Genomic DNA, 22,910 nt, shown 5'->3' with positions numbered 1-22,910 from the left:
CTTGTTTCTATTTAATGTTCTCTTTTATGTGATATATAATAAATAGTAATTGTATTTCATATGCGGTCTGGTAATTTTTTATTGGATTATATATATTTTTTTTATTATAGGCATAAATGTTACCAATTTTTTTTTTTTTTTTTCATGGTGATTATTATGAGCATAGACTCTTATTGTATATTTATTGGCACACAATTTTTGGGAGTTAGGTTCACACAGAGTATTTGGTTCCCTGAAAAAAAAAAAACTGATGTAGAAACTGATGTAGATTTTTTTTTTTTACACATTTTTAACACATTTTTTTATGTGGTTTCATTGTGCTAGTTTCTGCATAAAAAAAAACTCTGTGTGATCCTAGCCTTAGGTCTATGTGTTGGTCTAAATTTAGGTTAGGTTTAAAGTACAGGATTAAGGTTAAAAGCTATAGACACCTTTGGGGGCAATTTTTTTTTATTAGTGCATTGTACTCATTTTGAGCAAAATTTCTTTTTTTTTAATTGGTCTTTATTAAAAATAAGGGCTTCTTTTTTCTGTACAGAGCTGCAATGCTGTACCTGCAGTCTGTGGATGTTTTGTCTTTTCCATCAGACCAGGAGCAGACGGACTCAGTGTTATGCAAGTGGGTGTGGACCCACTGACCGGCTATACTCTGGAGTGGCGTGACTAAGTAACTACCTGGTCTTCACTAGAGCCTCTGATGGTGAGGGTAGGCTTGGGCCGTTAGGGTAGTTACCAGGTGCCACTCCAGAGCAGTCCCTGTGTGAGTAGCAGAAGACCAGGGGGTCAGAGATACCGGTGCAAGCACCGAGGGGAAGTACATGGTCAGGAAGTCCGGAGTCAGGGCAGGCAGCGATCAAGCAAAGTCCGTAATCGAAGTCCAAGGTCAGAGGCAGGCGGCAAAATCAGTTAAATGTAAAAGCAGGGTCCGGTACACAGCAAAGCAGAAATTTCCAAAACTCCTTGACACCAGGAACTAGACAAGCTAGTGACCAAGATTGCTCAGGGACCTTCCAGTGGCAGGAAATGCCTTTAAATACTTCCTGCAACCCAGCCATAGGCTCGGAAGACAGAGGGCGAGTACGTGCTGCCTCACAAGGGAGGAGAGACATGTCCGTGCACGCCATAACAACATTACAGGACTCTAAGCAAGAAGGAAACTGTGGACGGAGCACAGATACAACAGTTAAGCTACCTGCTGCCCGCACGGCAGCAGGAGGGAATGAGGGAGCCCGGAACCTGTGGGTAGGGGCAGCAGCGCAGGCACGGAGCGCTGGGCTAACACTCAGACTACCATCCTCTCAGTAGTTTAGAAATAAGGGTTATCAGATGACAATACAAAGTGCAAGTGAAAGTACCAGTCACACAGCTAGAAAAACAGTTAACCTTTTGTGACAGAACAGCTCAATATTTTTAATAAAGGCCAACTGTAAAAAAAAAAATTCAGCCAAAAATGAGTAACATGCAATCGTAAAAAAAAAAAAAAAAAATGCCTCCAAAGGTGTATATAGCCTTTAAGGTTAAGATTAGGATTATGTTTGGTGTTCGGTTTAGGATTAACCATAAAAAGTAATTAATATATTTTGCATACGATTTCATCACGGTTTGGGTGATTGATGTCTGAGCCGCAGTCCCTCAACTCGCAGCAGTGTCTGTATGCTGTGATTTAGCTGATCACTTTGCTGTCTTGTCACACTGATGCTTTCTGAAAGCTGTGTTCTGGATTCTGATGATGTCTCTGGAGTGTTTGTCTCATAAGAGAACTGGATATGGTTCCTAGGAGCAGGAGCTCTGGCATATGCTTGCTTTTCCTTCACTGTCTGAACTGCAACTTCCCCTTCTGGCAGGAAGCAGGACCAGCCCACTAATACCAAGAGGGGAGGCACAGGGTGGTTAGACTCATTCCTGCAAACTACTGTCAACCATTCCTCCACTGCTGCAATAAACAACCAAAACATAAAAAAATACATAATAATAATAATAAAACATTTGCAGATACCTTCAGCCCTGGGGAACTACATAGTTTCCTATATGACCAGGCAGCATGCTGACATAAGGGCTGGCTCCATACTGTGGCCTGCGTCTCACCTCCTCAGTTGTCATCTTAATTACAGATAACTGGAAGAGGAGGACAGACTGTGGCAGCTGGCACTGACCACCACAGAGGGGCAGCTTCTGGCGAGGTATTTGGTTCTGCTGGAGCAGTATATTGTGCTGCACTGTGGTATTTGGTTCTGCTGGGGCAGTATATTGTGCTGCACTGTGGTATCTGGTTCTGCTGGGGCGGTATATTGTGCTGCACTGTGGTATCTGGTTCTGCTGGGGCAGTATATTGTGCTGCACTGTGGTATCTGGTTCTGCTGGGGCAGTATATTGTGCTGCACTGTGGTATTTGGTTCTGCTGGGGCGGTACATTGTGCTGCACTGTGGTATCTGGTTCTGCTGGGGCAGTATATTGTGCTGCACTGTGGTATCTGGTTCTGCTGGGGTGGTATTGTAACGGACTGTTTCAGCAGACAAGGGGTTAAAATCTATTCAGGCGATGTGCCCCTTTCTGAGAGACCGGCACAGCTACTGCAGAACACCCAACTCCCGAACTGGATACAAAATAGCACTCCAAACTGGAACCTCACGAATAGCTGCTAGCAGACGAACAGGAATCAGCTTACACTCCTGGCAATCAGTCTCTAACAGCATACAGCGGATCCCCCCAATAACGAGACAAGGCTCTGTGTTGAGGGTCAAGCAGTGGTCTGAGGTCCTGGCACACCCAGCCTGGTTTTTATTACAGTTGTTGCAATTACAGGTCCGCCCACAGGGAGGTATAAAACAACCAAGCCCATCTGGTGTACACACCCCTAGGGGACCAGAATGAGGACTTGTGACATAGGACAGATATGCAGTACTGTAGGATAGACAGAGACAATACATCCCCAAAATGCATCATGGTTTCCTCCTCTCTGCCCTGGAGACACCCGAGGCGTAATCCAATTATCTCTCAAGACAAAGAGAAGTCACCAATACACATGTGCAGACAACAGGACAGACATCACTATTTAAACACACAATGGGACAATGGCACAATAGAAACACACCCAGCATTTTCCTCCCAAGCTGACAAGTTACACTTATTATAAATTGTTACAACTTTGTGAGTTTACATTGGCCATACATATAACTTACATCAATTTAAACAGTATAACTTGGGGACAAACCTATCCAAAATTCACTTGAATAGGTTCAGGGGTTTAAAAGTTAGTATGGGCCATAATCCTGAGGCAAGAGGCTGATAAACAGGCCTCTCCAAAACCCAGTGGCGAGGTTGGTTTCACCACACATCTCCCCCCCCAGGGAAGACTAACCAGATACCTGACCTCACGCCGGTCGGTACCTGAGTTAGTCTGGCAGCCCACCCACAACCCAATACTGGACCTGTTGCATTTGGTAGCCTGTCTCTGTCCAGTGAGTCCACCAAGGTTATGTTGGAAGCTGGTACTCCCGGTCTCTGAGTTGCTCCCTGGCTTAGAGTCTGGTTGTTGGAGGGGGAGACCAACTGTCTCTACCCCCTGTGCTGTAGGTGCAGAGACCACGGTCCCATCTGCACTGTTGTGGGGGTTACTGTATCCCCCTGGTGCGTTAAGCTGCCGCTGGGGAGAGGGGGTAACGAGCTCCTCTCCCATACATACTTCCAGCCGCTGGGGAGGGCGACTGACCGTCTCCGCTCCCAATACAGTGTCCTGCTGCTGGGGAAAGGAGACTGGGCTCTCTATTCCCTGCTGGACACTCTGCCGCTGGGGAATGGAGACTGGGCTCCCAATTCCCAAAAAATCACTCTGCTGCTGGGGGGCAGGAACAACTACCTCTGCCCCCTGTAACTCAGCCTGCCGCTGGGGAGGGAGGACACTGCTCTCCTCTCCCTGCATTTCACACTGCCTTCCCGGCTTATCACTCTGCTGCTGGGGGGCAGGAACAACTACCTCTGCCGCCTGTAACTCAGCCTGCCGCTGGGGAGGGAGGGCGCTGCTCTCCTCTCCCTGCACTTCACACTGCCGCTGGGGAATGGAGACTGGGCTCCCAATTCCCTGCAATTCACACTGCCGCTGGGGAATGGAGACTGGGCTCCCAATTCCCTGCAATTCACACTGCCGCTGGGGAATGGAGACTGGGCTCCCAATTCCCTGCAATTCACACTGCCGCTGGGGAATGGAGACTGGGCTCCCAATTCCCTGCAATTCACACTGCCGCTGGGGAATGGAGACTGGGCTCCCGATTCCCTGCTGGACACTCTGCCGCTGGGGAGAGGAGACTGAGCTCTCTCTGTCCCGCAACTGTAATTTCCGATGGAGGTCCACCCAACGTGGCAGCTGACCGTCACCTTCTGCCCGGTATAGTAGGGTCTTGAACACTAGACTCCTCACGAACTTCACGTATTTCTCAGCTGGATTGGGTCCGAAGAAGTTCAGCCGCAACCACATTATACGGTCAAATTCCTCCACAGAGTATCTGTACTCCACTGCTGGTTCCATCCTGGTGCTTTTAGGGTCGCTGTACTGAGACATGCGTTGCCCTTAAGTTGTAAAATCCAAAGAAATGGTGTCTCCTGTAGCTGTCCTTCTGGCTGTAGGAACGATCCCGCTGCTTGCCACCAATGTAACGGACCGTTTCAGCAGACAAGGGGTTAAAATCCGTTTAGGCGATGTGCCCCTTTCTGAGAGACAGGCCCAGCTACTGCAGGACACCAAACTCCCGAACTGGATACAAAGTAGCACTCCGAACTGGAACCTCACGAATAGCTGCTAGCAGACGAACAGGAATCAGCTTACACTCCTGGCAATCAGTCTCTAACAGCATACAGCGGATCCCCCCAATAACGAGACAAGGCTCCGTGTTGAGGGTCAAGCAGTGGTCTGAGGTCCTGGCACACCCAGCCTGGTTTTTATTACAGTTGTTGCAATTACAGGTCCGCCCACGGGGAGGTATAAAACAACCAAGCCCATCTGATGTACACGCCCCTAGGGGACCAGAATGAAGACTTGTGACATAGGACAGATATGCAGCACTGTAGGATACACAGAGACAATACATCCCCACAATGCATCATGGTTTCCTCCTCTCTGCCCTGGAGACACCCGAGGCGTAATCCAATTATCTCTCAAGACAAAGAGAAGTCACCAATACACATGTGCAGACAACAGGACAGACATCACCCTTTAAACACACAATGGGACAATGGCACAATAGAAACACACCCAGCATTTTCCTCCCAAGCTGACAAGTTACACTTATTATAAATTGTTACAACTTTGTGAGTTTACATTGGCCATACATATAACTTACATCAATTTAAACAGTATAACTTGGGGACAAACCTATCCAAAATTCACTTGAATAGGTTCAGGGGTTTAAAAGTTAGTATGGGCCATAATCCTGAGGCTGATAAACAGGCCTCTCCAAAACCCAGTGGCGAGGTTGGTTTCGCCACGGTATATTGTGCTGCACTGTGGTATTTGGTTCTGCTGGGGCAGTATATTGTGCTGCACTGTGGTATCTGGTTCTGCTGGGGCGGTATATTGTGCTGCACTGTGGTATCTGGTTCTGCTGGGGCAGTATATTGTGCTGCACTGTGGTATTTGGTTCTCCTGGGGCAGTATATTGTGCTGCACTGTGGTATCTGGTTCTGCTGGGGCGGTATATTGTTCTGCACTGTGATATCTGGTTCTGCTGGGGCAGTATATTGTGCTGCACTGTGGTATCTGGTTCTGCTGGGGCAGTATATTGTCCTGCACTGTGGTATCTGGTTCTGCTGGGGCGGTATATTGTGCTGCACTGTGGTATTTGGTTCTGCTGGAGCAGTATATTGTGCTGCACTGTGGTATCTGGTTCTGCTGGGGCAGTATATTGTGCTGCACTGTGGTATTTGGTTCTGCTGGGGCAGTATATTGTGCTGCACTGTGGTATTTGGTTCTGCTGGGGCGGTACATTGTGCTGCACTGTGGTATCTGGTTCTGCTGGGGCAGTATATTGTGCTGCACTGTGGTATCTGTTTCTGCTGGGGCAGTATATTGTGCTGCACTGTGGTATCTGGTTCTGCTGGGGCAGTATATTGTGCTGCTCTGTGGTATCTGGTTCTGCTGGGGCGGTATATTGTGCTGCACTGTGGTATCTGGTTCTGCTGGGGCGGTATATTGTGCTGCACTGTGGTATCTGGTTCTGCTGGGGCGGTATATTGTGCTGTACTGTGGTATCTGGTTCTGCTGGGGCGGTATATTGTGCTGTACTGTGGTATCTGGTTCTGCTGGGGCAGTATATTGTGCTGCACTGTGGTATCTGGTTCTGCTGGGGCGGTATATTGTGCTGCACTGTGGTATCTGGTTCTGCTGGGGCAGTATATTGTGCTGCACTGTGGTATTTGGTTCTGCTGGGGCGGTACATTGTGCTGCACTGTAGTATTTGGATCTGCTGCAGAACCAAATGCCAAAGTGTACCAGAAAATACTGCTCCTCTATGGTATTGCTGGCCATCTACTTGAGTTGACCAAACCTACTCATGTTGCCCACCTTCTTTTAATTTGGGCCCGACTACGCCATGAGACCACTTTAAAGTCCCAGTCTGCCCCTGTGTTCGTCCCTCTTATCGGTGTTGCCCCAGACAGACTTCTTCTACCGCTCCTCTCATCCTGGCCCTGATAGGACTTTTTCAGACTTAAGGCGTCCCACAGCCCAAGTTCCAGTCTCTATGGATGGTCTCTCTTGATGCTTACTGTGTTTTATGGAAAACATTAGGATTGGATGGATTGTACCTTTCCCTCACTGCAGACATGAGGATCTTGTTGTATTTCCTCCATGTAGATATAATTGTCAGGGATGAACTATTTTTTTTGGGAGGCTATCACATGATCTGCAGGAACCTTCTGCTCCTACTTTACTACACCACTGGAGACCAAACAAAAACCTGAAGGAATGAGGTCCTCCGAAAAGCTCTCTAATCCAGCTGGTGTTTTTCACTTGCAGGGAAGAAGAATACGATTGTGATAATCGATGATCTGGAGGACGCTAGTGATCAGCAGAAGAGGATTATCCTTCACACACAGCCAATGATTGCCGATTGTGCCAATGACCTGGTCCTAATTTCATATGAAGACAAGACTGATAACATGGGGCAGTCAGCAAAATCCAAGATCTTAAACCATTTCTTCAGCACCTCAGGTATCAAACGTGATGCACGTTACTCATCACCTTACTGCAGCTGACAATGAGTCTGTGTGAGAAGTTCAGATAGGACTGTCTGAGTGGGACAATATTAGGACTGTTATCACAGAGGAATACATTAAAGGGCTTCTCCAGGAATAAAGAAAATGAAAATACTTAAATATTACTTTATTCTAAATATATTCCCAAATGTCTTTCAATAGTTAATGGTTCGTTTGGTCTGGGGAGCGATCATTGGGAGAAATAAAATAGTCGCCATCCAATTAGTACACACAAAATCTGTCCTAATCACACAGCAGGACGGGTTACTTCAGAGCACTGAGCTAAAGACCTGCTTCAGCCTCCTCTCTGCTCTGCTTGTCAGGGATCCTGAATACAGCTGATAAGATCTTCAGCTCTACCTCTGTAGGAATGGAGTCCATGAGGAGACATGAAGTACAAAGAAGATGGTGGGGATGTGGATGATGAGCAGCAGCACTTGTATGCTGTCTCCATTACCACAGTCTGTCCTGTCCGTCCTCTCTGTACTTCCTGTCTTCTCATGTCAGATCAGACCCTAACCCTAATAAACTCCTTTCATTGTAATGACACCCAACATCCCTCTCAATAATGGCCAGTATTTACTGGTCAAAATACTAATTTTACAAGCCTAATCCTAGCCAAGGACCAGCTGTCCAGATTCCTACTGAATAGCGATACCTTCACCAACTCTACAAGGGCCGGGTGAGGCCTCCATCCCATAAGCATCGGGAGCTGTGAGGCAAGAATATATCTCTTGAAATAGGAGAACCTCCCTGATCAAGAGGCTTCCATAATTATAACATCTTCATTCTAACACGTTTCCTTCTCCATATTAATTCATTCATTTTTTCTTTCAATCCTTTTGAATGACTAATTACCGATCCATACAGGGCGCACCCTGAACACGTAGAGGGCGCACCCTGAACACGTACAATAGTCGTGGTAACAACACCATTTTGATAAGTACAATTTTCTCTGCTAGATAGAGGTACTTTTGACCAGATCGCAATCTTGGCCCTAGTCTTGGATATTAACGCCATCAGATAAAGCAAAATATAGTCATTCAAATCTGCTCAAACATTAATATGCCAATACTCAGGTACCAGACACGTCCAAACCCTCAGACCACCAAATCATGCCAGGGGATGTCCTCCAGTGGAGGAAGTGTAGTTTTAGACCAATTCATCTCAAGGACTAACAATTATTCAGAATTCAGAATTAATCACTGCTATAAGTAGACGCAAAAAAAAAAATGGTTTTAAAAAAAGGACAGATGTACTTACCCATGAAATGCAAGAAAGAGGGAGGGAGGAAAAAGGGTAAATGGTGGTGATCAGGGTACATGCACCCCCAGGCCTCCGGTATCCCCTAACCTACTGTATCAGCCAATAGGGTGTATTAAAGGGCCCTTTTGTAGGGGTTAGCGGAGGATAGTGGCTCAAACCCAAAAACCCACATCCCCCTGACAACACAGTTTGGTGTGAGAGCAAAAAACTCTCCTACTCAGCAGTGCGCCCCAAATCACATCAGACAGCAGCGTGCAGAGGCCGTAGTGAACAATTCTCTGTATTGCCAAGAGGGGTGCAGAGAGTGGCAGTCAATAGGTCACAACCTCAATTAGTTAGTTATTTTCCCCCCAAATCCTTTTGTTCTTCAAAAAAATAAGCTACCACCAGAAGTATCTGGAGGAGGGGGAAGGCAAAGTAGTCTGGGGAGTAGAGAAGGATGGAGGGGACAGAGGGGTCTAGAGGGGACATAGGGATCTGAAGAGAAAGGGGACAGAGGAGTCTGGAGGGGACAGAAAAGTCTGTAGGGGACAGAGAAGTCTTTAGGGGGCAGAGGGGTCTGGAGAGGAACAGGGATGTCTGGAGGGGACAGAGGAGTCAGGAGGGGACAGAGGAGTCTGGAGAGGAATAGAAGAGTTTGGAGGGGACAAAGGACTCTGGAAGGGATAGCAGATTCTAAAGGGTGTGCTGGTGTCTGGAGGATGATAAAGGAGTCTGGAGAGGACAGAAGGGTCTGGGGAGGGACACAAGAATCTGGAGGGGACTAAAGGAGAGTGGAGGGGATGGATGAGTATAAAAGAAGAAGAGCAGTGTGAAGGGGCAGAGAGGTCTGGAGAGGATAGATGAGTATGAAGGAGAAAGTACAGTCTAGAATGGAAAGATGAGTTGAGTTTGGTAAGGACAGAGTAATCTGTTCTCTTTCCATTGAAAACATGTAAACACATGTCTGAACTGACCGTCTATGAGTACAGGGACATAGGAAAACAGCTATTAAATGTTTATGGGTAGCCGAAATAATGTATTTGCCTCTTTAAGTTGTTTGAGAAAACTGTAGCCACAGAGACACTATTATTAAGATTCTAGATGCTGGTGCGTATGTTTGTTTTACAGATGAGAGACTGAAACATCCACCAGTAAACTCAGGATATGAACATGTGAGTAATAAAAGGTCGACAAGTTCACTTAAGCTTACACAAAGTACCTGCCTGAAAAATATTCCATCTATGCCTAGACCCAGTACAGATCTGGAGTACCATGTCCATTCCTTTCAGGTTTGTCAAATTTTTTAAAAAGTTCGCTTCAGAACGGAATCGATTCTACCCAAACCAAAATTACTAGATGACATCCTCCAGTCTTCTAGGTCTCAGCATTTTTAGGAAATCCTGTTATCTCTTTTTGTTTGCAGCGTAGCATGGAACATACATGGCACTAGGTCAGCAGTCTATGGGTGGTAGTAGTAGTAGCAGCAGCAGCGTGTTTTAGTGTTAATAGTAGAGGCCGTAGAGTATTAGCAGCGATGAGTAGCAGCTGCAGCGGTGGCAGAAGAAGCCACATGGTACAGAGCTTATTGGTATGCAGCAGACAGCAGAAATGGCATGATTACAGCAGTGGCAGCAGCAGTATGGTAGGCAGGCAGACAGCAGCAGTGACAAGATGGGGCACCGTTAGCAAGGCCTCATCTATTCATTGGCTTCAGCCCCATCCTTCAGAATCCAGACTTTTAAACAAAAGTGATGTTGAACGCTCAAAGAGGACAACTCTGGGTGTCACCACTCCCCCTGCAGCCCTGCATACCCTCTCTGAGAAGACACAGAAGATTGGGCAAGAAAGAAGAAAGAGAGCGTGTTGTGCTAGTTCGAGTCATTCTTCCAGTCTGCCTGCCCAGAAGTCCATGGGGTCAGTGAACTGGGTATGAACCAGGGAAAGGCCACAGTCATTTAGAAAATGAGAGAATTTCAAACATTTTTTGTTGATAAGTAAAATGGACGGCTGACCAAAGTAAGAATATCACACAGAAGAATGACATTTTGGTGAAGGCACAGAAGTGCGCCATGTTTCCACATTGACGAGACAAGTCTTGGCAGGTGACGCAGCAGTGAAAAAACCTGTTCCATCATGAAACAACTAGCCAACTGAACTGCCAGCTGCGGCTTCTGCTGCTTGTTGTATCAGCTGGAAAGAGGTGACTAAAATTTGAGTGAAAGAGCCGAAGCACGCTACATTTGAGGATTGAGTAAAGTCTAATTTTTTGACTGTGGTGGTACTCTTGCTTGCCTGGTGAAAAGACCCAGCACACCACTGGGGCTAGAGCCCAGAAAAATGTAATTTAGGGGAAGGCCAGGAACTCAACCAAGTGGGGGTTCCGCTTGTGCATAAGCTACATTATCTTTCGCTTTATAGGACACAGCTGATTTTTAAAGTAGGAAAATAAGAGACAAAATATTTTTCATCAGACCTCAGAACAGACCTCCATATCAGATCCTCAGATTAGACCCCTTTATCAGATCTTCAGATTAGACCTCTTTATCAGATCTTCAGATAAGACCCCCATGAGAGCTAAAATAAATGAACTTACCTCTTCTGCTCCACCGATACTCTGCAGTTCTGGTGGTCTCTCTTGAACTCACTTCTCCTTAGTCATCCACCGCGCTGCACTCACTCATAGCAAAATTGCAAGTGTGTCTTTATGTAATTTAAATACAGAGATGCAATCAAATGTCCTTTCATTTAAAAAACACAATGCACACGACTATTGATAATTTACTTTGGATATAATGCAGTATTGGTGCCGGTAATATTTCTGTCCACTGTGTAATTTGCATTTAATAACATTGGTTTAACAAAGAGCTTTCTGTAGTATAAAACAAATGCTGCAAACTTGCAATGCGATTATACCCCTCACCTACAATATAACGATGCAGGAAAGGCCAATAATGCCTCTGTCTACGGTGTAATTTGCATTTCATTTCACTGGTATAAAAATAGCTCTATTGCTATAAAATGCTTTTGCTATAAATGCAATTAGTTTAATAGAGATTCTATGCACTGAAATAAAAATTTTAATTTGCTAAGCATTTGCAGCAGAATGCTGTTGGGGTGCTGTACTGGCAATAAACGGGCAATAAGACTAGGTAGGTGGTTGGTTTTGTAATGCAGAACTACTTGAATGAGGTGCTTCAGCAGTCGTATTAAGCAGTGTACCCAGCCCCTCACTCCCTCTAAGCTTTCCCTGATCACAGATCCTCAATTATTTATTTTTATTCTGTTCCTAAACTGTCCTTGTTACACTACAACAGCTGCTTGTGCCTCAGTATACTGTGTAAGATCGATTTCTGTCGAGCATTGCATCGACCCATCCACTCTCATCAGAAGATCAACAGAGAATGACGTCTACTTGTCCTGTACAGTCTACTGCCACTTCTGATTGGCTGATGAAACTGCCAGCCTGTGAGCCAATCAGGGCAAGCTCCCTTCCGAACTTCCTGCCATGGTAAAGCGAGCATCTTTTTTCTTCCTCCCTCATGGTTTTGGTAGCCACAATGTGCAGTAAAATGTTGCTGTGCACTGTTTTACTGGATGCATCTGAAGCAAACTTGAAAAACAGCAGGTTTGTTTGGCTGACAATTTTTTGTGAAATTTGTAAGGAACCCAATGGGTAAAAAGGCCATTTGTTAATCTCTAATAATAATATATTAATTCTGAAGATCTAATTAAAGTTTTTTTCTAGGCAGCATCAACTCCATCAAGATCTATCATTGGCATCTTCTCTAGATCTGAGGAGGAGGACTACTCCTGGTTGAAGAGACTACTGACATCAGAAGAATTAGGACATAAGACTGTTCAGTGTTGTAACCTTTCTGGTAATGATAACGAGGCCTTGCTAAAGGTGGCCTTTAAACTTCAGCTTGGGATTCTATATCACAGTGTGAAGAAAGGGAAGATACGTCTCACTGATGTCAGGGATTCTCTGTATCATGAGGAGCTAGAGAAGCTGTCGACCAGACTTGGTAAGAGGCTGTACTATGATCCATCAAAGACAGGAGATCATTGAACAGGATTTATCTCCTTGTCATCTCATTCTGCAGCGTACTCAAGTTGTGTTTAATAGAGTTTCTGGGTGTAGTAGTGCAATAGACACGAACCTGAGACGGCTGACTCTCTGCAAGGGCAGGTGATGGTAGAAAATGTTCGTGACGCCAGTGCCAATTAAACGGTGGCACGCCGTTTGCTGATAGCAGGAATAACTGAGGAACCACGTGATGTTAAAACAAAACTCCAACTTTAGTAGTTTCCATATAGAGACATTAATGGAAGCACAGTTCCTTTGCATACAGTTGATTTTCTAATACGGTCGATGCAGGCAATACAGATTAAGCAAGGTGACTTCAGAGTGTGAAACACAGGACTTGCAGTACAGGAGCTTGCACTCTATTTCTGACTGATCCTGGGACATAGAAAATCTTCTCCAAGGCCCAATACCTTAACTCTGGCGTATATCCTTGGTTCTCTCTTTATAAAGTACCTCCTCTGTTATCTTGAGTACCTCTTGCTTCTCTGCGCTTCGCCTCTGTCTCCCTCTCAGCTTCCTCAGGCTCTAGAAACTTCTGAACAGTGGTCTTCCTGCTTCTGCATATATATATATTCAGGAGGGGAACCTTCTGGTTGCATTTGGAACCCGGTTACAGGGACTGCAATACCCTCTCCTGGTCCGCAGGCTTCAGGCCTGGACTTGTCTCTGACATAGTCTAAGCTCCAGCTTCAGACTACAGGCTGCAGCTTTAGACAGACACCTAGACTAGACTCACTTTTGCTTCCCTGACTGGGCCTTATATAAACTAGGGCTCCCTAGCTCCCTCTAGTGACTAGAAGCTGGAATGACACCCCTAGCAGGCCTGTACATGCAAGTTTCACAGTAACAGGGAAATACATAGCATTACATTACATGACATTTTATTAAACTGACATATACCAACTTCCCCATGATTAAGGGGGGACGACAGCACACCAAGTGACACGTTTGTAGTGACGGGCATTACAGTCCCCGTACACTACATACCCCACTGCTTTAAGCTGAGTACGACCTCGTACTCCATCAGGGCTCGCCCAACTGGAATCTCTACCTGAAACAGAAAAAAGAGACATGCAGGCATACATACATGTAATTCATCTGCATTTACATTCATATCGGGTCCAATTGGCAAAGGTGAAGGGTGGTGACAAGGGGCGTCGTTCTCTTCTCTCAGGATAGTGAATGGAACTGGGGCGCTGACCTGGCACAGCGTAACATTATAACCAGGATAGTCCATGACAATGAATAAGTCCATAATAAAACAGCACAATAGATAAAACAGTATAAAAGTTCTTGGAGGCTCAAAGAACAAACATGAGTCCGTACCCAGGTTATTTTCCTATTAAATCACAGAGGCTCTCGTGCGGTGGAGTCCATCTCTGGGCACATTTCCTTTAAAAAGAGTAAGAATCTCAGAGGCTCAGGTTCTTTTGAGTCTGTCTCCGGGCACGGTTCCTTAGTATGAAGTTGCACAATAAAAGGACAGCAAAGACAAGTGCTGTAATACCCCTGATCAACCTGAAAAGGGGGTGAAGGGTAAAAGGTGCAACTAAGGAACAGGCACAACTTGGCGTGGGGGTAGCAAAAGCAGGCAGGAGGTCCTGGAAACAAACTTGGCTTTGTTGGCTTTATTACTTCAGTGGTCAACACCTACCACTGAGCCGTGGATGAACTGGCAGCCGCAACAAACGACCAGGAAACATAGGACTCCTGTCCTGGAAGGGTTAATACCCTCATTCATTGATGAAATAAATCAAAAGGCCTAGCAGGCTGATTCACAGTGGCATGTCATAATCACTTGACCCTGCTGGCAAATATGGCCCGTAGTAGTCCTCTACAGGAGGATGGGCCCACATAACGGTTTTAGGGGGCAGCTGCAGAGTAAAGGGGCCCCTAATAGGTACTGGCCCCATGGGCCTAGGGGTAAACCCTTGGGTGGACCGTACCGGTCCCGGCATGATAATGGTGGGATGGAATGGAGCGGTTACCGCCGCCTCAAGCGGTCCGGTAGGCTCTGTGCAGCTACTCACAGCAACAGGAGGCCTTCTTTGGGGCACTGACGGAGCAGTGGCAGCAGAAGGTGGTCTACGGGTGGTGACAGGCACCCTTACCTCGTCCTTCTTTGGCGGCGTCTGGATCCTGGCGGTCGCGATCTTGCGCAGCTCCCGCAACTTCTCCTCCAGCCGGACAATCTGTTCACCGATGCTCTCCGTGTCGGAGTCGCTGTCATCTGCTGGCGCCGCCGGCGCAGGTACAGTCAACGATGGCGCGGACTCGGCCTCTGCAGGTTCTGGTGATGCATCGGGTCTCCGACCCCTCCGGATGTTCTCAAAGGTATTGCGAAGTCCTTTTAAGTTGTCCATATCTTGCATGGTCTTCTCCCGACGAGGCAGCTCGGGGGAAGGATAGGGGCTCACCCATTTTTCCAACACGGTTGGCTGCCAGAAGACGTTGGGCCCAATGAAGGAGCTCCGCTCCTGGAAGGCGTGATGGGCCGGCTCTGGAGAGCGTTCCGGTTCCCGCTCGCAGCCAGAGTAGTCTTCTTCTTCTGCCTCCCAGTCCTCAGGTGCTCGCTTGGGACGGGTCACGGCAGTGGCATAAGGGCCTCTCAGGCTCTCGGCAGGGGTGAACTCCACTTCCTCTCCCTCGCGGAGGCTCTGCTGATAGGAAGGGAGGTAGTCTCTCTTGACAGACCTTCTATTCACATATAGGTCTCTGCCAGTCAGATAGTCTTGGATGAACCCGTAGCCACGGGTTTTGTCAAAGGACACCACCACTCCCTTTCTCCTTTCCAGGCGGGGTTGGGTGTTGGTGTGTCTTTCATGGATAGTCTTAGTCAACTCTTCATAGTAGATCTTGGTCTTGGTATTCCGCTTTATAGCGGCCTCCTGGATCTCCGCCATTAGTGAGGACCATTTGAAAGAGGGCTGAAAGAAGTCTCTCCACGAGCCATAGCAGGGCTCTGGTTCTTTCTCCCTTGGGCGGCAGGCGGGTTTCTCCGGTCCCGGAGAGTAGGCCGGTGGAGCCTCCTCTGGCTCTACACCAATTTCAGTCATCTCTGGTATGTCAGGCGCGGACGCTGCAGCAACGCTCTGTTCACTTTCCAACATGCTCGATCCTTCTCTGGAGAGCGATAGGGTCGCGTCAATTAAATCAGCCAGCTCCTCCCACTGCACTGGGAGGCCGCCCCCCAGGTATTCCAGTATATGGAAGGCGGTGTCCATGCTGGCAGACATGCAAATGTGCAGATAAGCAGTGGCGCCTGACCTTGAACTCTTTCCCGCTTTTTCCTCAGAAAGGCGCCAATTTTTCCCGCCTTTTCGGGATGAAGATGACGCAGCAGCTATTTCAGCAGCCTCAGCAGCCATCTTTGGGTATAAACGCTGTCTATTCACTGACAGCAAGCAGGATCATAAAAAGTCCACAAAACCACACTCCGATGTGGCGATTTTCTTCCTTTTGATAGCGCAACACTGCACAGCGCTTTTTAGAGGTTTTAGGTAAACTTTGGTATGATTTTCAGTTCACAAAGTCCACTTTAAATAAACAGGCAATTTGTCACTTTGGTCACAGGGCAACTGTATAAGGCACAAAGTTCACGCTTCTTGCACTAGAAAGCGTGCATATCCTGTTCGTGACGCCAAAAGAGAGGTGCAGCGTACTCAAGTTGTGTTTAATAGAGTTTCTGGGTGTAGTAGTGCAATAGACACTAACCTGAGACGGCTGACTCTCTGCAAGGGCAGGTGATGGTAGAAAATGTTTGTGACGCCAGTGCCAATTAAACGGTGGCACGCCGTTTGCTGATAGCAGGAATAACTAAGGAACCACGTGATGTTAAAACAAAACTCCAACTTTAGTAGTTTCCATATAGAGACATTAATGGAAGCACAGTTCCTTTGCATACAGTTGATTTTTCAATACGGTCGATGCAGGCAATACAGATTAAGCAAGGTGACTTCAGAGTGTGAAACACAGGACTTGCAGTACAGGAGCTTGCACTCTATTTCTGACTGATCCTGGGACATAGAAAATCTTCTCCAAGGCCCAATACCTTAACTCTGGCGTATATCCTTGGTTCTCTCTTTATAAAGTACCTCCTCTGTTATCTTGAGTACCTCTTGCTTCTCTGCGCTTTGCCTCTGTCTCCCTCTCAGCTTCCTCAGGCTCTAGAAACTTCTGAACAGTGGTCTTCCTGCTTCTGCATATATATATATTCAGGAGGGGAACCTTCTGGTTGGATTTGGAACCCGGTTACAGGGACTGCAATACCCTCTCCTGGTCCGCAGGCTTCAGGCCTGGACTTGTCTCTGACATAGTCTAAGCTCCAGCTTCAGACTACAGGCTGCAGCTTTAGACAGACACTTAGACTAGACTCACTTTTGCTTCCCTGACTGGGCCTTATATAAACTAGGGCTCCCTAGCTCCCTCTAGTGACTAGAAGCTGGAATGACACCCCTAGCAGGCCTGTACATGCAAGTTTCACAGTAACAGGGAAATACATAGCATTACATTACATGACATTTTATAAAACTGACATATACCAACTTCCCCATGATTAAGGAGGGACGACAGCACACCAAGTGACACGTTTGTAGTGACGGGCATTACAGTCCCCGTACACTACAATTCCGTGTGTTCTTATGTCTCTTCTATTTTTGCCTTCCTCTGGATCAACTTGCAGGATAACAGGCCGAACTGGATGGACAAATGTCTTTTTTCGGCCTTATATACTATGTTAATGTTACTATGTTATTCCACCATATTTTTCTGTTTTCCTCTCTTTTAAGTCATTTTCTCATCTTCATGTTCTTCCTTCTCTGTTCTTCTGTTTCGCTTCTTTCTCTGCAAACTTCTCGAGTTATCCTCCTTATGTTATGTTCTTGTTCTTTTTTCCTATTCATGTTCTATCCTCCTTCTCTTCTTCATTTTTTCTCTGTTCTTCTGCTCTTTTTCTGACTCTAAAACGTCTCATTTTATCACCTTGTCTTATCTTCATCTTTCTGATTTTCTTTCTCCTCTTCTCTGTTCGTTCTTCTTCTTTATCTACATACTTATTTTCCCATTAATGTTTTCATCTTCCTTGTTTTTTTCACTCTATTTTTCTTTGTCTCTACTTTCTCTATAATTTTCTTTTTTATCTAGTTTATATTTTGTTCTCATCTTCTTCATCCTTATCTTATTCCTTCTCTCTTATTCTGTTCTTCTTTCCTCTTTTTTATGGTTCTGTGTCATCTCCTTCCTGTCTTGTCCTCATCTTCTTCTTTGTCTTCTTTTTATCCTCTTAATTTTTTGGCGTCTTCTTCTTCAAAAGTATTTACTCTTTCTGTTTTTCACCTCCTGTCTTCTTCCTCTTCCTTTTTTTTTTCTCTTCATGTTCTCTTCTCTTCATCTTCTTTCTTCTTTCTTATTCTGTTCTTCTTTCTCTATAGACTATTTTATCTCCTTCATGTCCAGTCCTTCACATCTATTTCCTTCACTCTTCCTCTGTTCCTCTTTATAGTTCTCTGTGTCATATCCTTCACCTCATCTTCATCGTCCTCCGTTTTAATCCTCTTCGTTTTTTGACCTCTTCTTCCTTCTCTCTTCCTCTATATTCTTCTGTTTTATGTGACTTGCCTTTTTTTCTGTCGGTTCAGGGAAGAGGAAGATGATTGTGGTGATTGATGATCTGGATGAAAGTGGAGATAAGATGAAGCAGAAGATCCTGAAGAAGCAGCCAAGTCTAGGAAGCCTGGCTGGAGACATCTTCCTCTTCACTGAAGCTGAAAAGAAGGAGGTGGATCGTCAAAGTCAGGGCAAACATGGAAATAAAATGAGCAAATCAGCAAGAGACAAAATCAGCAACATAATGAGACTTGTCACCTAAAGGTTGAGGCTAAAACCTTAATCAGTGACTGCTCCAGATCCATTACCTCTAATAAATGTGTTTCAGAGATTGAGAAATTCCTGAACAGTGATTACGTCAATTATTTCATCTATGACATTACTTATTCTGTACTGATCCTAAGTTACAGCCTGTATTATACTCCAGAGCTGCACTCACTATAGATTAATGTAATGTTTCTACATGTTGCGTGACTTCGAGGTTTATTGGAGAATTGGAAATAATACAGAAAATAGTAATAGTGCCATAAATCTAGAGGACATTGGATTCTGGAGATGATTTACATATTTCTTGTATTTTTAAAGTAAAGAAAGCAAAGAGCAAAATATGTTGATTTCGCTCTGAAGCCTGTAATGTTTCTATGTACATTCTCATACAGTATGCTGTTTGTTTACCTGCCCTCATAGCTAATCCCATTATTCCTTATGTGATCCTCTGGGGTCTGTTTGATGTGACTATCATCGAGTGAATGAAGATTTGTCGGTTTAGAAAGTAAATTTACACTCTGATCTCTTCCTGTCTCAGGGATCTCTCCAGAGAATTGTGATCAGTGGTGGTTTATCCACGTTGTACATAGTGACCTCCAAACTCCAGTGCTGGGGTTGATGTCATTCAGCTTTCCTGGATCTGGCAAAAGGCTTTAATTTCTCATGTGCAGCAAAAACCCTTGACAGGTGGCAAAGCAAATCGCGACCACTGGGTGGCGGCAAAAAGACACATATAGCATAAACATCTCATGAAACATCTCATGACTCATTTTTTTAGCTGATTATTTTGTGCACATACAGTATTTCAAGGTATGTTAAGCTAAAAGCAAAAGTAAGTAAGGACACAACTATACATAGGATGGGAGTAGTAGTGCTGGTTCTGTCTTTAGAGATGACACTGGAGATATATAGTGTGATACAGTCTACAGATATCAGCTTCACCTGTTAAACTTCTGATGTCATCCGGGGGCAGAATTATCACTCCATATGAAAACTAATTAAATTCATATTTCAGAATTATGACAAAGTAAAAGTGGAGGAATTTCCAGCACAAGTAATCAGGTCATGGCCCTGGAAATCTGATTGGTTCCTGTGGTGTCTCCTCCATTCTCCCATTGTACTAGTTTAGGTAGATCACCTCCATCTAAGCAGGTAACATAGATACATACATGTTTGGGGGGCTCCAGGGATACATTCTGTAGGGGACTCATCCATCCTCTTTATAGTCTTCATACTTTGAATTCCTGCAGACGTCTCTCTTTTATCTCTCAGTTCAGGGTTGAACCTTGGACTCCAACATTCCTGGAGAGATAAGAAAATATAAATTTCACAGCTTCAGATGTAAAAACCACAGTCTGTGATGGGAGGGGAGCAGCAGAAGGACCCACAGAAAAATGAGGATAAGATCACACAGGACATTTCCCAAAAACGGAGATAGAGTTTCCACTGAGCTGTGTGGAATCAGCTGTGACCCGATAGGAAGACAGTGAGGACACCACAACCTAAGTATAGAAGAGCTGAGAAGATCTCCAGACCACCAGTCAACATGGAGAAAGAAACACTGATGAAGTTTGATGAGATGAAATACATGATGGAGGAAACACAAAGTAAGGTTTATAGTGATTGCCATGTCTTCTCCATCCTGTCTCATCCTGCTAAAAAAAATACTGTAATTCATCATCAACAATCCGGGGAACAGATCTGGAGACCATTTGTGCCCATGAGTCAGTTGGTGATATCTTTCAGTTTAAGCTACTGAAAGGGAGCTAATGGTGACATCTCCAGTAATCTAGAGCAGGGAAGGGGTTAATGGTGACATGTCCAGTAATGTTAATAGTAACATTTCTAGTGGTCTAGGGTGGTGAAGGGGTTAATAATGAATTCATTAATGGTCTAGAACATTGAAGGGTTTTATTAATATCCCATGTAATAGTGAATGGGTTTAAGGTTACATCGCTGGTGGTGTAGAGGTCAGCATGGTTATCGCGTGTCCTCCCTGCCTGATCTTCAGTTCCTCTTCTTGCCTTGATCATACAGCTCATATAGATTATAGAAGGAGATAGAGTGCACCGGGAGCCACATAACAGTCGCACAGCTCTTTATAGGGGGCAGAGAATAGAAACAGAAAAAGCAGAAAAAGATCACCTCGTCCATCTAGTCGTCTTTATATTATTCCTAGTTCTCTTAGGACAGACGTGTTTATCACGGGCGGGGTTAAATTCACTTAGTGTACATTTCCTAATCACATCTGCTGGGAGTTTGTTCCAAGCCTGAACTTCTCTTTTGGTGTAATAATATTTCCTGCCATTGCTCCTGATCTTACCCCCGGCTAATTTCAGATTGTGCCCCTTGTTCTTGTGTTTAGCTTCTTAGTGAGGACACTGCCCTCCTGGACCTTGTGTAACATAGGTGAAGGTTTCCATCATGTGCCCCCTTCCCCTACTTCTGTTATTTAACATATGTAAAGGGTTCAATCATGTCTCCCTTTCCCTTCTTTCCTCATGTAATATATATAAAGGTTTCCGTCCTGTCCTCCCTTTCCCTTCTTCTCTCATGTAACATATGTAAAGGTTTTGATCATGTTTCCCCTTTCCCTTTCTTCTTCATGTAACATATATAAAGGTTTAGATCATGTCTCCCCTTTCCCTTCTTTCGTCATGTAACATATGTAAAGGTGTGGATCATGTCCCCCTTTCCCTTCTTTCCTTGTGTAACATATACAAAGATTTTGATCATGTCGCCCCCTTTCCCTTCTTCTCTCATGTAACATATGTAAAGGTTTCAATCATGTGTCCCCTTTCCCTTTCTTCCTCATGTAACATATATAAAGGTTTTGATCATGTCGCCCCTTTCCCTTCTTTCCTTGTGTAACATATATAAAGGTTTCGATCATGTCCCTCCATTTCTTCCTCATGTTACATATATAACATAGTAACATAGTAACATAGTACATAAGGCCGAAAAAAGACATTTGTCCATCCAGTTCGGCCTGTCATCCTGCAAGTTGATCCAGAGGAAGGCAAAAAAACCCTGCGAGGTAGAAGCCAATTTTCCCTACTTTAGGGGAATAAAAAATTCCTTCCCGACTCCAATCAGAATAACTCCCTGGATCAACGACCCCTCTCTAGTAGCTATAGCCTGTAATATTATTACACTCCAGAAATACATCCAGGCCCCTCCTGAATTCCTTTATTGTACTCACCATCACCACCTCCTCAGGCAGAGAGCTCCATAGTCTCACTGCTCTTACCGTAAAGAGTCCATAGTCTCACTGCTCTTACAGTATAGAGTCCATAGTCTCACTGCTCTTACAGTATAGAGTCCATAGTCTCACTGCTCTTACAGTAAAGAGTCCATAGTCTCACTGCTCTTACAGTACAGAGTCCATAGTCTCACTGCTCTTACAGTACAGAGTCCATAGTCTCACTGCTCTTACAGTATAGAGTCCATAGTCTCACCGCTCTTACAGTAAAGAGTCCATAGTCTCACTGCTCTTACAGTATAGAGTCCATAGTCTCACCGCTCTTACAGTACAGAGTCCATAGTCTCACCGCTCTTACAGTAAAGAGTCCATAGTCTCACTGCTCTTACAGTATAGAGTCCATAGTCTCACTGCTCTTACAGTACAGAGTCCATAGTCTCACTGCTCTTACAGTATAGAGTCCATAGTCTCACTGCTCTTACAGTACAGAGTCCATAGTCTCACTGCTCTTACAGTATAGAGTCCATAGTCTCACTGCTCTTACAGTATAGAGTCCATAGTCTCACTGCTCTTACAGTATAGAGTCCATAGTCTCACTGCTCTTACCGTAAAGATTCCATAGTCTCCCTGCTCTTACCGTAAAGAGTCCATAGTCTCACTGCTCTTACCGTAAAGAATCCTCTTCTATGTTTGTGTACAAACCTTCTTTCCTCCAGACGCAGAGGATGTCCCCTCGTCACAGTCACAGTCCTGGGGATAAATAGATGATGGGAGTGATCTCTGTACTGACCCCTGATATATTTATACATAGTAATTAGATCTCCCCTCAGTCGTCTTTTTTCTAACGTGAATAACCCTAATTTTGATAATCTTTCAGGGTACTGTAGTTGCCCCATTCCAGTTATTACTTTAGTTGCCCTCCTCTGGACCCTCTCCAGCTCTGCTATGTCTGCCTTGTTCACAGGAGCCCAGAACTGTACACAGTCCTCCATGTGTGGTCTGACTAGCGATTTGTAAAGTGGTAGGACTATTTTCTGATCACCGCCATCTATGCCCCTTTTGATGCAACCCATTATCTTATTGGCCTTGGCAGCAGCTGCCTGACACTGTTTTTTGCAGCTTAGTTTGCTGTTTATTAAAATTCCTTTTCCATGTCAGTGTTATCGAGTGTTTTACCATTTAGTATGTACGGGTGACTTGCATTACTCCTTCCCATGTGCATAACTTTACATTTGTCAGTGTTATCTGCCCAAGCC

The 22,910-nt window shown here is 45.1% G+C and overlaps 1 protein-coding gene across 1 annotated transcript in view; it reads left to right on the top strand.

Annotated features, from left to right (window-relative positions):
* Positions 1-18,519, top strand: part of LOC121008276 — a 53,986-nt gene extending 35,467 nt beyond the window's left edge. Inside the window, exons 8-11 of the mRNA XM_040440721.1 lie at positions 7,008-7,202; positions 9,623-9,666; positions 12,240-12,519; positions 18,218-18,519. Coding sequence (XP_040296655.1) covers positions 7,008-7,202; positions 9,623-9,666; positions 12,240-12,519; positions 18,218-18,447 — 749 coding nt within the window. The 3' untranslated portion in view covers positions 18,448-18,519. The remainder of the gene's footprint in view (positions 1-7,007; positions 7,203-9,622; positions 9,667-12,239; positions 12,520-18,217) is intronic.
* The last annotated feature ends 4,391 nt before the right edge of the window (positions 18,520-22,910 follow it).

Source organism: Bufo bufo, chromosome 7, assembly GCF_905171765.1.
Source record: "Bufo bufo chromosome 7, aBufBuf1.1, whole genome shotgun sequence".
NCBI classification, from domain to species: Eukaryota; Metazoa; Chordata; class Amphibia; order Anura; family Bufonidae; genus Bufo; species Bufo bufo.
The sequence above is the reverse complement of the archived record's forward strand: the minus strand, read 5'-3'. Positions and strand labels throughout refer to the sequence as shown.